Source organism: Citrus sinensis, chromosome 6, assembly GCF_022201045.2.
Source record: "Citrus sinensis cultivar Valencia sweet orange chromosome 6, DVS_A1.0, whole genome shotgun sequence".
Lineage (NCBI taxonomy): Eukaryota > Viridiplantae > Streptophyta > Magnoliopsida > Sapindales > Rutaceae > Citrus > Citrus sinensis.
In genome coordinates, this window is record NC_068561.1 from 15465012 (window position 1) to 15478920 (window position 13909).

Here is a 13909-nt window from a genome sequence, read left to right on the forward strand (position 1 = left end):
AAACTCCCTTAGTGCCAACTTGTTGCATGGTAATCGAAAATGAAAATTTATTTTATTTTTTTCATAGACAAGTTTCCGTGGGAAAATATATCTGGAAATTGATCGGCTATAATCGTTCCTATGTTTGAAGGGTTCTAAAAAGGATAACAGAAAAGGATGCTTTGTCATGGAGGGCAATGAACAGGAATCCGATGGACGGCAGGGTAGTTTGGTAATTTAATCAATGCAGAGGGGTTTTTCAATAGCACGTGTCTTGGATATGGCCAACAAATTACTTTAATTAATTCCAACATCATTAGGGTTTAAGGGCAGGGTGCTATTCTATTACGAGTATTATCCAATATTTTTAGGGTTCGAAGGGCACTGTAGTAATTCCAATTATGTTATTTTCAAATTTATTAGCTCTCTAATCACTTGGTGAGTCCATACAGTCTCTTCTAATTATTCTGGTGTAAATAGATGACCTCTCTAATAAGTCACAAATATAAACTTATCAAAATATGCAGTAGATGTGTGAGTTAATGCTCTGAATTGATTCCATTAAATTTTTTTCATTATAAGATATGAGTGGAGTTCTAATTTTTATCATATGGGTGTTCAAAAAAAAATAAATTATACTTTTGTTTTTATACAAGCTACTTTCTTGTGCCATATGCTTAATTTTGATATTACTTTTGTTTCCTAGTAACATTAAAAAATAAACAAAGTGTGAGAGAAAGATGAAAATAATTTATGAATAGGAATCTAATGAGTGCAACAAACTAAACCTGATGATTATCTCATAACAAACACCAACAATGATAACGAAAGTGACATTATTGAAGTTGTAGTTCAAGATCAAGATCTCATGACAGGAATATTTAATTTAAGCACACTCTTTACGATCCTAATGGCTTTGGTTCCCGTCAGGTTGGTCTTTCTTTTTGTAACTTTCCTTACAAGATTTGATGCTTTTCGGCTCCCTTAATTCTCTCATCTGTGATCATTCTGCCGGTTGTTCAAACTTAACCACATTTGAAAACGAAGGCTCCTCCCAACGGCTACCATTACCAGGTTTGTTAAGCTGATGTTGACATTTAATTTGAAAATACCCCAGAGGGAAAATTTCAGAAAACTTCATTTGCAAGCTCAGTTTTGGGTTTTTTTTTTTTTTTTAAAAAAGAGTAAAGTTATGGTATATAACTTTGTTTTAAAGACTGATCTATTTTCTTTATAAAAGTGTATTTATATATGTGTTTGTGTACGCCCAAATGTAGTCTTCTTATCCGGGCTTTATTTCAATTTTTGAATGCTGAACATTCGAATGGGCTAGCCAAACTTTTTAGCTCATATCAGACAATGTGCATGGAATTGGAATCTATTCAAAAAATTTTGTTACCAGCTGTTGGGTAAAACTATTTATGGCATTACCCGCCTGGGTGCCCGTGAAAGAAGTGAATGAGAATGTTTGAAATAGTGTTTCCATAACTCATCCTGTTTTTGAAACTTGAATAACAATTTGCAGGTGTTATTAACCCATGAAATTTGGATGGTGAATTTTTCGTTTTCGTCTTTTTCAATACAAGTCTACTTATTGGTCCATTAATGGAGGTCATTCTAAAGTTAGTCCATAATTTTCAGTCATGACTCGGTCGATGGAGCATTGCGTACGCTAGATAGAAATGGTGTGGTGGTTTTTATGTCCTGTTAGGAAGACTTGTAATTTGTTGGGTGAGATTTAAGCCCAAGATCCTACAAAATTGACAGAGGACAGAATCTTTATGGCTTTCTCATGGACTCTGTTTTAGCCTTGAAGGGCCAATCAGAAAAGGGCTTTGAGTTTAGCCCAATCCAAAATGAAAAAAAAAAGTCCATCCAGATTTTGTTTGAGTTTGGTGGTCAAACAGGCTTCAACTTTGACCATTTCAGCCTGCGGGATTACAACTGCTTATCTGCCGCAACAAAACAGTCGCCATAGCTTGCATCATCAGTGATCTTTTGATCCCTTGGATCTTCAAAGTCTTTTGGACTCGCTCTATACTCGTGCGTGGAAAGTTACCGAAAACTGCCCAGAAAATTATATATACAATGAAGACTAAATGAATCAGAATAATCTACACTAAAAAAAAGGAATGCGTGTGTGTGTATACAGTGTTTCTCTTATACTAGCGTCCTCTTTTTCTTTTTTTTTTTCCTTTTTATGAAGATATATTATTAGATCTTATGATTCAGTACAATCACACTATTAAATAATATGATTTTATAGTGAATTAAACACTAATTTTTTTAAAATCATATGACTAAATAGTGTGTCCACATAAAAAAAAAAGAGTATGTCGGTATCTGAGAATTTTTATATATGAAAAAATAAAGGAACTCTTAATTTATGAAAATTAAAAATAAGTAAAACATTCATTCCAATGCAATATATTTTATCTTATAATGTATTGAAATATGTTTTTTTTTGTCTTTTATTTTAATAACTTAAAGAATCATTCGTACTTAGTGTTTATTGAATTCGAGCTTAGAATTCAGGGAAGATTTATGGTACCATAAATCAGTTTACAACATTATAAAAATCGATTTACAACATCGTAAATCCGTCCTACACTTTAATTCCAAATAAAAAAATCTTTCTCATTATATATATATATATAGAGAGAGAGAGAGAGAGAGAGAGAGAGGTGTCCTACGATGAGGATTATCAATCCATAATCAAAATTTAAATCACCGTCCCCATTGTATATTTTTTTCAATTTTTAATGTTCATGTATTCAATTTTCTAACTACTAACCGTTGACAATTTTGATCAAAATCTCATAAATACTGTAGAGGAGCTAAATGAAACTTGGTGGCTAAGTAACAAAACGCTGATCATCAATCCATAAATAGGCATGGGGCATGGATAATCAAACACAAAACAATAATAAAGTAACATATATAATATGGCTCAAGTGCAGTTGTTTGGATTATGGGGAAGCCCTTTCAGTTGCAGAGTAGAGATAGCTTTGAAACTGAAAGGAGTCGAATACGAGTACATAGAAGAAGATCTTTCTAACAAGAGCCCTTTGCTTCTACAATACAACCCCATTCACAAGAAAGTTCCTGTTCTTGTCCACAAAAGAAAGCCAATTGCTGAGTCACTTGTCATACTCGAATACATTGATGAGACCTGGAACGAACGCAATCCCATCTTGCCTCACGACCCCTATGAACGAGCCACGGCGCGATTCTGGGCGAAGTTCATCGATGAAAAGGTTAATGTAATTTACAATATTATGCATAAACATATGTTTATTGAATTAAATTTCAGTGCTTTTGCTTATTTCTTGCGGTTATGAATTTAGTGCATCTTTGCTCTGTGGAAAGCCTGCTGGAGTGAAGAGAAAGAAAGGGAGGAGGCTGCGAGAGAAGCCTGCGAGCACTTACAAACGCTAGAAGATGTGCTCAAAGATAAGAGGTTCTTTGGTGGAGACATGATCGGGCTAGTTGATATTGTTGCGAACTTCATGGGCTTTTGGCTCGGAATCATTGAAGAAGCCACGGGAGTTAAGTTATTGACAGAAGAGAAATATCCGAAATTATACAAATGGAGTGAAGAGTTTGTCAATTGCAGCGCTATCAAGGAAAATCTGCCTCCAAGAGACAAGCTTCTTGCCTATATGCGTGCTCGTTATGGAGTGTCCATAACTTACTAGAATGTTAATTCTAAATATGGGTGATGTTAATGTTACTTCTTGCTACCCATGTTGTGGTTTATGCTTCCTTATATATGTAATGTCATGTGGCGCTTTTTAGTCTGGTTTTAGTGTCGGCCACACCTATTGGGCCACTGAAATATGATGTGTTATGGCAGATTGCACTTGTTTTCTATTTGACATGAAATAAGACAGTATTTAATATATTTTCTGGATTTTTTCTATTATGTCTTCAGGTTTTTCGATAAAATGCAAGCAAGACTAAAACAATTTAAAAGGTAGCTCATGTTTAGCTTGGGCAAAACCAAAGAAAAACTTGTCTAAGAAAGAATCCATTGTTCATAACTCGTTGAAGAAATAAGGTGTTTGATGAAATGCCTGTGAGAGGGAATTTCGGAGTTAAAATTCCGCCACTCAGCACCGATGACTTGGCAGTAAATAAAATGGAAAATGATGACACATCACTAAAGTTTAACTACAAGTAACTTGAGTTGGATTGAAGGTTCAAGGGATAATATGTATACCAATAGTAATGATATGGTTCTTCATTTGGAATACAAATTTATATCTCAAGTTCGAAAACATGTCATTACTCTAATAACAATAAATGAATGTCATATATATATATATATATGCTTATTCATCTTTTCTCCTCATATAACAAATCCATGAACAATCTCATGAACTGCGGCCAACTTCATTTGATGACTCATTTAACAAATTCAACGTAATTATCACAGTTGAGCTTCGAATTTTATGTATTTGGTATTTTATTCGTCTTGTGGGATCCAAAAAAATCGTAATTGGGATAGCTACAATTGGTTTAAAGCATAAGAATGATTACACAAAGCTTCAAACCAAAAATATTCCAGGGATTTATGGCCGTTTATTTAATCTGCCCCCGGTTGTTGGACCGTCCGCCGTCGGGTAATTAGCTGCCACTGCCTTTTTTTTTTTTAACCAAAATTTATACATTAGGTCTTGCCTAATAATTTTTACCAAACACCAAAACCTTTTCCTTAACAGTTATAGTTATTAGGGTGCATTTGGGAGAGAGGTGTTGTAGCTGTTCTGGAGTAAAAGTTATAGCTGTGGAGTATAAGCTAATGGTGTTCGGTAAAGGTGTTGTAGCTTTTAAATTGTAGTTGCTAATGGTGTTTGGTAAAGGTACTGTAACTTGTAAGCTGCAGCTATTGATTTTGTTTGGTAAATTTTAATAGTTGTGGAGTAGATGAATATTTGTAATAATTAATTTTAAATAACATTATTTTTAATTGTTAACAAATCAAATTATTTTTCATACTTCGAATTATTTTATTGACATACAATTACGATTTATTACTTTACAAATTAAATTAATATTTATTTGTTAACAATCAAATTTATTTTTTTGCACAAGTTGTAATAAATAATTTTTAAAACATATCATGGGGCCAATTATAAATAATTTTAAATAACTATTGTTGACAATGCCAACCGGGCAATGTAATTTTAAAAATTATCCCAATAGAATATTTTTATTTATTATTTTTCCCCCACAAAACTCTAGATATTATCATATTTTTTAGTGTGTTTTATAAATTACTTGGTGGACTATCTATCCATTCAAACCCAGTTTAAGTTTTGCTTCGGTTTGTACATGATATGATTAATTGAGTATTATTTATTATACCAAATATATCTAATAAAGATCATACAACAAAACATAATAAAAAATTTCTATTGTTGTTCCTCCATTAAACTCGCAGCAATGCCATCTCTCAAGATTATTATATCTTGAGTTGTGTTATCAATTGTTTCATAACTTTCTTCATGAGATTCAATATTGCTTATATGTTTGTTATTTCATCAAAATGATCATAATTTTGTGAATATCTTCTGATATAATTATGTAAGGTCATGGTAGTAATAACTATTTTCACCTGCTTCTTGAGTGGATAGCTTGGCATATTTCGTAAAATCTTTCATGTATTCTTCCAAACCCTAAAAGTACGCTCAATAACACTTCTCAAGGAAGAGTGCTTGCAGTTGAACAATTCTTTATAACCTATTTGTTGGCTACCTCTACGAAATCCAGGAATAACCCTTATAAGGTCCTAAGTACCCACATAACTTCGGATATCTTGCATCTACTAAATAGTATTTTCCTAAAAATAAAAAGAAAAATACAAAAAAAATAACACAATCTAATCAATTGAATAAGTATTTAAAAAAAATTAGAAATACAAACTTGGAGGAGGATTTGGATAATTGAATGCAGGATTCGTAATAGTTGTTTGAAATACCCTTGCATCATGGGCACTGCCTTCCCAACCAGCCACTGTAAATATGAATTGCATATCAAATCTACATACAGCCATTACATTCTGAGTTGGTGTCCCTCTTCTACCAATAAATAGAATTCGATCCTCCGAAGATATTGAGGCAGGTATATGAACACCATCAATAGCACCAATACAATCCTAAAAGTATCACAAGCATATATACATTAATCATTTTATGAAGTGGTTAGGTTTGTAAAAGAAAATTAATAAATTAAATTAGCTTTATCAATTACCTTAAAGTAATGTATATATCTTGAATCTTCAGATATCTCTTTGGGAGTGATAATAAAGTCAGGATCCAACAGTTTTATCAAATCTACGAACATGCGACACAGACTATCTAATACATTGTCAAAATATCTACTCATAGTATCACCAGAATGTTGGAACCGCTCCATTATTGACCGATTTCCTACACTTTTTCCTAGTATATACAAAAGCATTCCTAACATCTCAGCGCCATATGCTCTCCTTGAACTCTTTAACCCATAATTATCTTCTAAGCCAGTGCATAATCTTAAAAATACATCATTGTTCATTCGAAATATGTTAAAGCACCTGCTTACATTTCCACCAAGTGTTTCTATCAACTATTTATGCCCTAGTTAAGTAGAATTCATACAAGGCTCCTTATGGATAAATGTCAAATAATAATGATGCATCAAAACAGATGTTACACAAACAAGCTGGTCAAACTCCTTTTCATCATTATCCATATTTTTAGATCAAATCTACAACTGATTATCTAAAATTATAATGGGATAATTCAAACTACTAGCTAGCCGAATTCAGACTCCACTCTCAAAGTAGATTTATGATTGGCAATAATCTTTTGAATTTCATTATGTATTGTTCGTAAAAAAAAGGGAATAATGAAATAATTGCACAAGTAATTGGATTCATTGTTGAAATATAAAACACCATTCAATAAAAGAGTAAAAAAAAAAACATGAAAACACATTAAGTCTGAGAGCTTGAAGTTGTGTTCCTTTTCTCTATTGCATCAATGAGACGATCAAGCTGCCTTGACAGTTTTACAACATCTCCTACTTTGTTCCCTTTTACAACCACTCTTTTGCCTTTGCTTCCCTTACTATCATCAAACACGATATACTCATCAAAGTCAGCAGTACTCTTAACACGAAGAGATTCAGACGCGTCATTACTCTCTAAAGGAAAACCAGATGAGGGAACCCAAACATGCTCACCCGTAGCCACATTGTTCATGAACATTAAATTTATTTTTTTTCTCCAACTCTAATACCATTTTCTTTTCCCACCATTCCTCACTTGCATCAACTGTCCTCAACCTATGATTTCACCAGTTTCTTACCAATCAAATTCTTCCACAATTTCCAATTAGTTTTAAAATAATCTCATTTATTTTTCATTTGAGTTCTGTTGTAATCTAATCCAGTTTCTTTAATGAACTCCTTAATTAAATTTTCATATCCTTGGGAAGTCAAATGAGTCCCAGGACGATGTCCGACATCCACCTCTTTAATGCATAAGTCACAAAATACATCTAAAGTCTAGGCGTTCTAGGTAGCCTTACTAGTTGAGCTACAAGACATAATTTCATACACGTAAACCTAGAAAAAAAATTTCTTTGTCAAACAACAATATAGGAAAAATAAGAATATAGAAGTTGAGAAAATTACTAGAATCTTGTTATGGATGGTGGAAGGAAAAATAATTCGATATTAAAAAAATTCAAAAAAATAGACAAATCAGAAAAGTTACTTTACTTTACTTGAAATACTTTTAATCAAACACTTAGTTTACTTGAAATACTTTTCCAACAAACAATAATGATCATAGCCCACGAATAGAAACAATTACAATCAATTCAATAAAGCAACAAAAGACAAACCAAAAAAGGAAACAAAGAAATACAACAAAACAATCATCATAACCAAGAAATACATTTAAAGTCTAAGTTTTGCCATGATACAAAGAATTGGAAACTCAAATCAAAATTACAGAATTTGAGGCAAATGAACACAATCCAAATAATAGATATCATAAACACAAACTTTAAGAAAACAACATATACCACTCATAAGTGCATACTATAAATTACAAATTCCACAAGTAAATACAAACGAAATTGAAACTTGTTAAAATATTAGGGCATGAACTCTGCTCAAATAAGTTTGAGATGGATTTTTATTAGGGGAATTTTATCAAACAAGGGTTGTGCATGTCTACAAAAAGCAACTACAAAAATAAAACTACAATAAAAACAGTGGTTACAAGCAAATAAATCACGCATGACCCATCACCTATCAATTTATTCTAAACAAAAGCCCCAACATATTATGAACAAAAAGGAGGAAAATGAAAAATTGCATGTAATAGAGTAAAAGAGCACTCAAAAATAAACAATTGGTAAAGGAAAACACGCCATTGACAAAGGCGTATGAGAGTGGCCGGTGTTGGAATCGCGTTGATGAGAATTATCGGTGTCGAAATCGTGTTGATGAGAATTATCGGTGTCAGAATCGCATCAATTAGAACTGTCACAGTCGGAATCATGCTGACGAGAATGGGTGTTTAAGGTTTGTTTCACACAAAAAAAATTCAATTTGAAATGAAGCTTAAAATGAGGAGGATAAAATTGAAAGTGAATAATATATAAGGTTAATTTAGTTATTTAATCTACAGCTGGGAAAAAAAATCTGCTAAACTGCTAAAACCCAGCTACAAGTGTTACCAAACACCTTAGTAGCTAGACTTTGGCAGCCCAGCTACCTCACCACAATCCCAAACGAGCTCGAACTCTGCTCAAATAAGTTTGAGGTGTATTTTTATTAAGGGAATTTCATCAAACATGGGTTGTGCATGTCTACAAAAAGCAACTACAACAAAACCAGTGGTTACAAGCAAATAAATCACGTATGACCCATCACCCAACAATCTATATATATATATAGCTGAGACTACAAGAGATGATGTGGCATTACTATTTCTCATTTTCTTATATTATCTATTATCTAATATATTGGTTGAGATTAAAAAATAATTACATTACAAAATATTAAAAATAAAAAATAATTATTAGATTACAAAAGATTACATGTCTCTTCCTCTTTCTATTTAAATTCAACAATATGTAACCATTAATAATAATCAATTATAAGTCTTGAAACATTCATTTATTTTATTATGCCAATAATTAAACTTTAGTGGCTTAAAATATATCAATTAATTAATATAGGAAGGAAATTTCTTTCATCTTCCCTCAACAATGTCATTAGAGCCTAATTTTAATGTCATATTCTCATATATAATTATGCAACATTTTGTTTAGTACCTTTTGGCTTCTTCAAATTCTATAAACATTAAATATTTAAGATTTGTGGCATCATTATTTATTATCTTTTTTATATTCTCTATTATCTAATATATTAATTGAGATTAAAAAATAATTACATTACAAAATATTAAAAATAGAAAATAAATAGAAAATAATTATTAGATTACAAAAGATTACATGTCTCTTCCTTTTTCTATTTAAATTCAACAATATGTAACCATTAATAATAATTAATTATAAGTCTTGAAACATTCATTTATTTTATTAAACCAACAACTAAACTTTAGTGGCTTAAAATACATCAACTAATTAATATAGGAAGAAAGGTTCCTTCATCTTCCCTCACTAATGTCACTAGAAATATTCTTGTGTTTTTATTTTTTGACTTATTTGAATTTTTAGTATTGTGTGCTTTATGAAGTACTCTTTTCTTCATTAGTTAAATAATGATAAAGATAGTTGGATGATAAAGGTTAAGCTTTGTAGGATATGGAAGTCTGTTAATACCAAGAAGAATTGAGAATTGATTAGTGTGAACATGATTTTTATTTATGAAAAGGTTGTATAAAAAATTTTTTCTCCCATTGTTTTCTCTAATTTTTTTCCCAATTGTTTTACACTTAATGTAGCATTTTTTGTTTTTCATAGGAAAATCTAATGCATGCAACAATTGGGAAAAATTTAGTGACAGAGTTTAGGCATATGTTGAGTTAGGGTTCTTTGTACAGTGTCAAGAATTTGAAAATTGTTTCAACTACAGGCGAGTACAAACCACTTTCAAATCAGTATAAGATTATTTTCTTGATTGTAACTTCGCTTAAGAGGTTAGAAGAAAGAATTTTTAAGATTTCGATCAATGGATTCCAATTTATATCTATGAATTTTATTGATATATGTTTGAATGATAACACAATCCTCTCGGGTATTTTTTTTAATTATTAATGTTTGTTCATCTTTACGTTTATATTAGAAATTATTGATCCTTATGTTTTAACATGTTTATGTTATTTTTCCATAATATTATAGATGTTGTCGGAAGTTTATGAGGTATGGGTGATATTGAGATCGTTGGAGCTGGTTGGAAAAAAAGAAATATAAAAGTTCTAACAGATTAGTAAGTTGAATATAATTTAGAACTTATTAACAACTACAAAAGGTATAAGGTTTGTACACTTATACTATACACACTAATATATATTTTTAAAGTTAACAAAAAATAATTAACTTTCATAAATAACATTAGTTATAAGGCTACCTCATCTTAAAAAAAATCAATTCATTTTTTTTATCAGTTTCATCAAGTGCAAAGTAAGAAAAAAAGATAATATTAATTTTTTTTTAAAAGCCACATGAAGGGCGGTTGTATTTCCCAGTTTATTATAAACAAAAGCCTCAACATATTATGAACAAAAAAGAAGAAAATGAAAAATTGCATGTAATAGGGAGCACTCAAATATGAACAACTGGTTAAAAAAAAAAAGCCACCACTGATAGAGGCGTATGAGAGTGGTCGGTGTCGAAATCGTGTCGATGAGAATTATTGATGTCAGAATCACATCAATTAGAACTGCCACAGTCGGAATCATGCTAATGAGAATGAGAGTTTAGGGTTTGTTTCACAAAAAAAAAAATTGATATGAAATGAAGTTTAAAAATAAGGAGGATAAAATTGAAATTGAATAATATATAAGGCTAATTTAGTAATTTAACCTACAATTGGGAAAAAAAAATATACTAAACTACTAAAGCCCAATTATAAGTATTACCAAACACCTTAGTAGCTAGACTTTGGCAGCCTAACTATCTCATCACACTCCCAAACAGGCTCGAACTCTGCTCAAATAAGTTTGAGATGGGTTTTTATTAGGGGAATTTCATCAAACATGGGTTGTGCATGTATATAAAAAGCAACTACAAAAATAAAACAGTGGTTACAAGAAAAAAAATCACGCATGACCCATCAATTTATTCTAAACAAAAATGAAGAAAATGAAAAATTGCATGTAATAGAGTAAATGAGCACTCAAAAATGAACAACTGGTAAATGAAAATGCACTATTGACGGGGGCGTATGAGAGTGGCTGGTATCGGAATCGCATCGATAAGAATTATTGGTGTCAGAACGCATCAATTAGAACTGCCACAGTCGGAATCATGCTGATGAGATGGGTGTTTAGGGTTTGTTTCACAAAACAAAATCGATTTGAAATGAAGTTTAAAAATGAGGAGGATAAATTGAAATTGAATAATATATAAAGCTAATTTAGTAATTTAACCTACAACTGGGGAAAAAATGTGTTAAGCTGTCAAAACCCAGCTACAAGTGTTATCAAATACCTTAGTAGCTAGACTTTGGCAGCCTAGCTATCTCACTACACTCTCAAACAGGCTCGAACTCTGCTCAAATAGGTTGTGCATGTCTACAAAAAGCAACTACAAAAATAAAAATAATAGTTACAAGGAAATAAATCACGCATGACCCATCACACATCAATTTATTCTAAACAAAACCCCAACATATTATGAACAAAAAGGAAGAAAATGAAAAATTGCATGTAATAGAGTAAACAAGCACTCAAAAATGAACAATTGGTAAAGGAAAACACACCACTGACAGAGGCATGTGAGAGTGACTGGTGTCGGAATCGCGTTGATTAGAATTATCACAGTCGGAATCATGCTAATAAGAATGAGCGTTTAGGGTTTGTTTAACAAAAAAAATCGATTTGAAATGAAATTTAAAAATGAGTAGGATAAAATTCAAATTGAATAATATATAAGGCTAATTTAGTAATTTAACCTACAACTGAGAAAAAAATGTGTTAAGTTGTCGAATCTCAGCTACAAATGTTACCAAACACCTTAGTAACTAGACTTTGGCAACCCAGTTACCTCATCACACTCCCAAACGGGCTCAAACTCTGCTTAAATAGGTTGTGCATGTTTACAAAAAGCAACTAAAAAAATAAAAACTACAATAAAAACAGTGGTTACAAGCATATAAATCACGCATGACCCATTACCCATCAATTTATTCTAAACAAAACCCCAACATATTATGAGCAAAAAAGAAGAAAATGAAAAATTGCATGTAATAGAGTAAACGAGCACTCAAAAATGAACAATTGGTAAAGGAAAACACACCACTGACAGAGGCATGTGAGAGTGACTGGTGTCGGAATCGCGTTGATTAGAATTATCACAGTCGGAATCATGCTAATAAGAATGAGCGTTTAGGGTTTGTTTAACAAAAAAAATCGATTTGAAATGAAATTTAAAAATGAGTAGGATAAAATTCAAATTGAATAATATATAAGGCTAATTTAGTAATTTAACCTACAACTGAGAAAAAAATGTGTTAAGTTGTCGAATCTCAGCTACAAATGTTACCAAACACCTTAGTAACTAGACTTTGGCAACCCAGTTACCTCATCACACTCCCAAACGGGCTCAAACTCTGCTTAAATAGGTTGTGCATGTTTACAAAAAGCAACTAAAAAAATAAAAACTACAATAAAAACAGTGGTTACAAGCATATAAATCACGCATGACCCATTACCCATCAATTTATTCTAAACAAAACCCCAACATATTATGAGCAAAAAAGAAGAAAATGAAAAATTGCATGTAATAGAGTAAACGAGCACTCAAAAATGAACAATTGGTAAAGGAAAACACACCACTAACAGAGGCATATGAGAGTGGTCAATGTCGGACTCGCGTTGAAGAGAATTATCGGTGTTGGAATCGCGTTGATGAGAATTATCGGTGTCGGAATCGCATCAATTAGAACTGCCACAGTTGGAATCGTGCTAATGAGAATGGGCGTTTAGGGTTTATTTCACAAAAAAAAAATCGATTTGAAATGAAGTTTAAAAATGAGGATAAATTTGAAATTGTATAATATATAAGGCTAATTTAGTAATTAAATCTACAGCTGAGAAAAAAATCTGCTAAGCTGCTAAAGTCCAGCTACAAATGTCACAAAACACCTTAGTAGCTAGACTTTAACAATCCAACTACCTCACTACACCCCCAAACGGGCTCGAACTCTACTCAAATAAGTTTGAGGTGGATTTTTATTAGGGGAATTTCATCAAACAGGGGTTGTGCATGTCTACGAAAAGAAACTACAAAAATAAAAACTATAATAAAAACTGTGGTTACAAGCAAATAAATCACGCATGACCCATCACCTATCAATTTATTCTAAACAAAAGCCCTAACATATTATGAACAAAAAAGAAGAAAATATAAAATTGCATGTAATAGAGTAAACGAGCACTCAAAAATTAACAACTTGTAAAGAAAAACACACCACTGACAGTGGCGTATGAGAGTGGCCGATGTTAGAATCGCATCGATGAGAATTATCGGTGTCGGAATCGCATCAATTAGAACTGCCACAATCGGAATCGTGCTGATGAGAATGGGCATTTAGGGTTTGTTTCACAAAAATAATTGATAAAAAATGAAGTTTAAAAACGAGGAGGATAAAATTGAAATTGAATAATATATAAGGCTAATTTAATAATTTTAACATACAGTTGGAAAAAAAATGTGCTAAGCTGCCAAAGCTCAGCTATAAA

At 31.7% G+C, this 13909-nt stretch overlaps 1 protein-coding gene across 1 annotated transcript; it reads left to right on the plus strand.

Annotated features, from left to right (window-relative positions):
- The first annotated feature begins 2851 nt into the window (after positions 1 to 2851).
- LOC102622765 (glutathione S-transferase U8-like) lies at positions 2852 to 3901 on the plus strand. Its single transcript, XM_006480849.4, has 2 exons — positions 2852 to 3236; positions 3327 to 3901. The coding sequence occupies exons 1-2, from the start codon at positions 2925 to 2927 to the stop codon at positions 3675 to 3677; spliced, it is 663 nt and encodes a 220-aa protein (XP_006480912.1). The 5' UTR covers positions 2852 to 2924; the 3' UTR covers positions 3678 to 3901.
- Positions 3902 to 13909: the final 10008 nt, after the last annotated feature.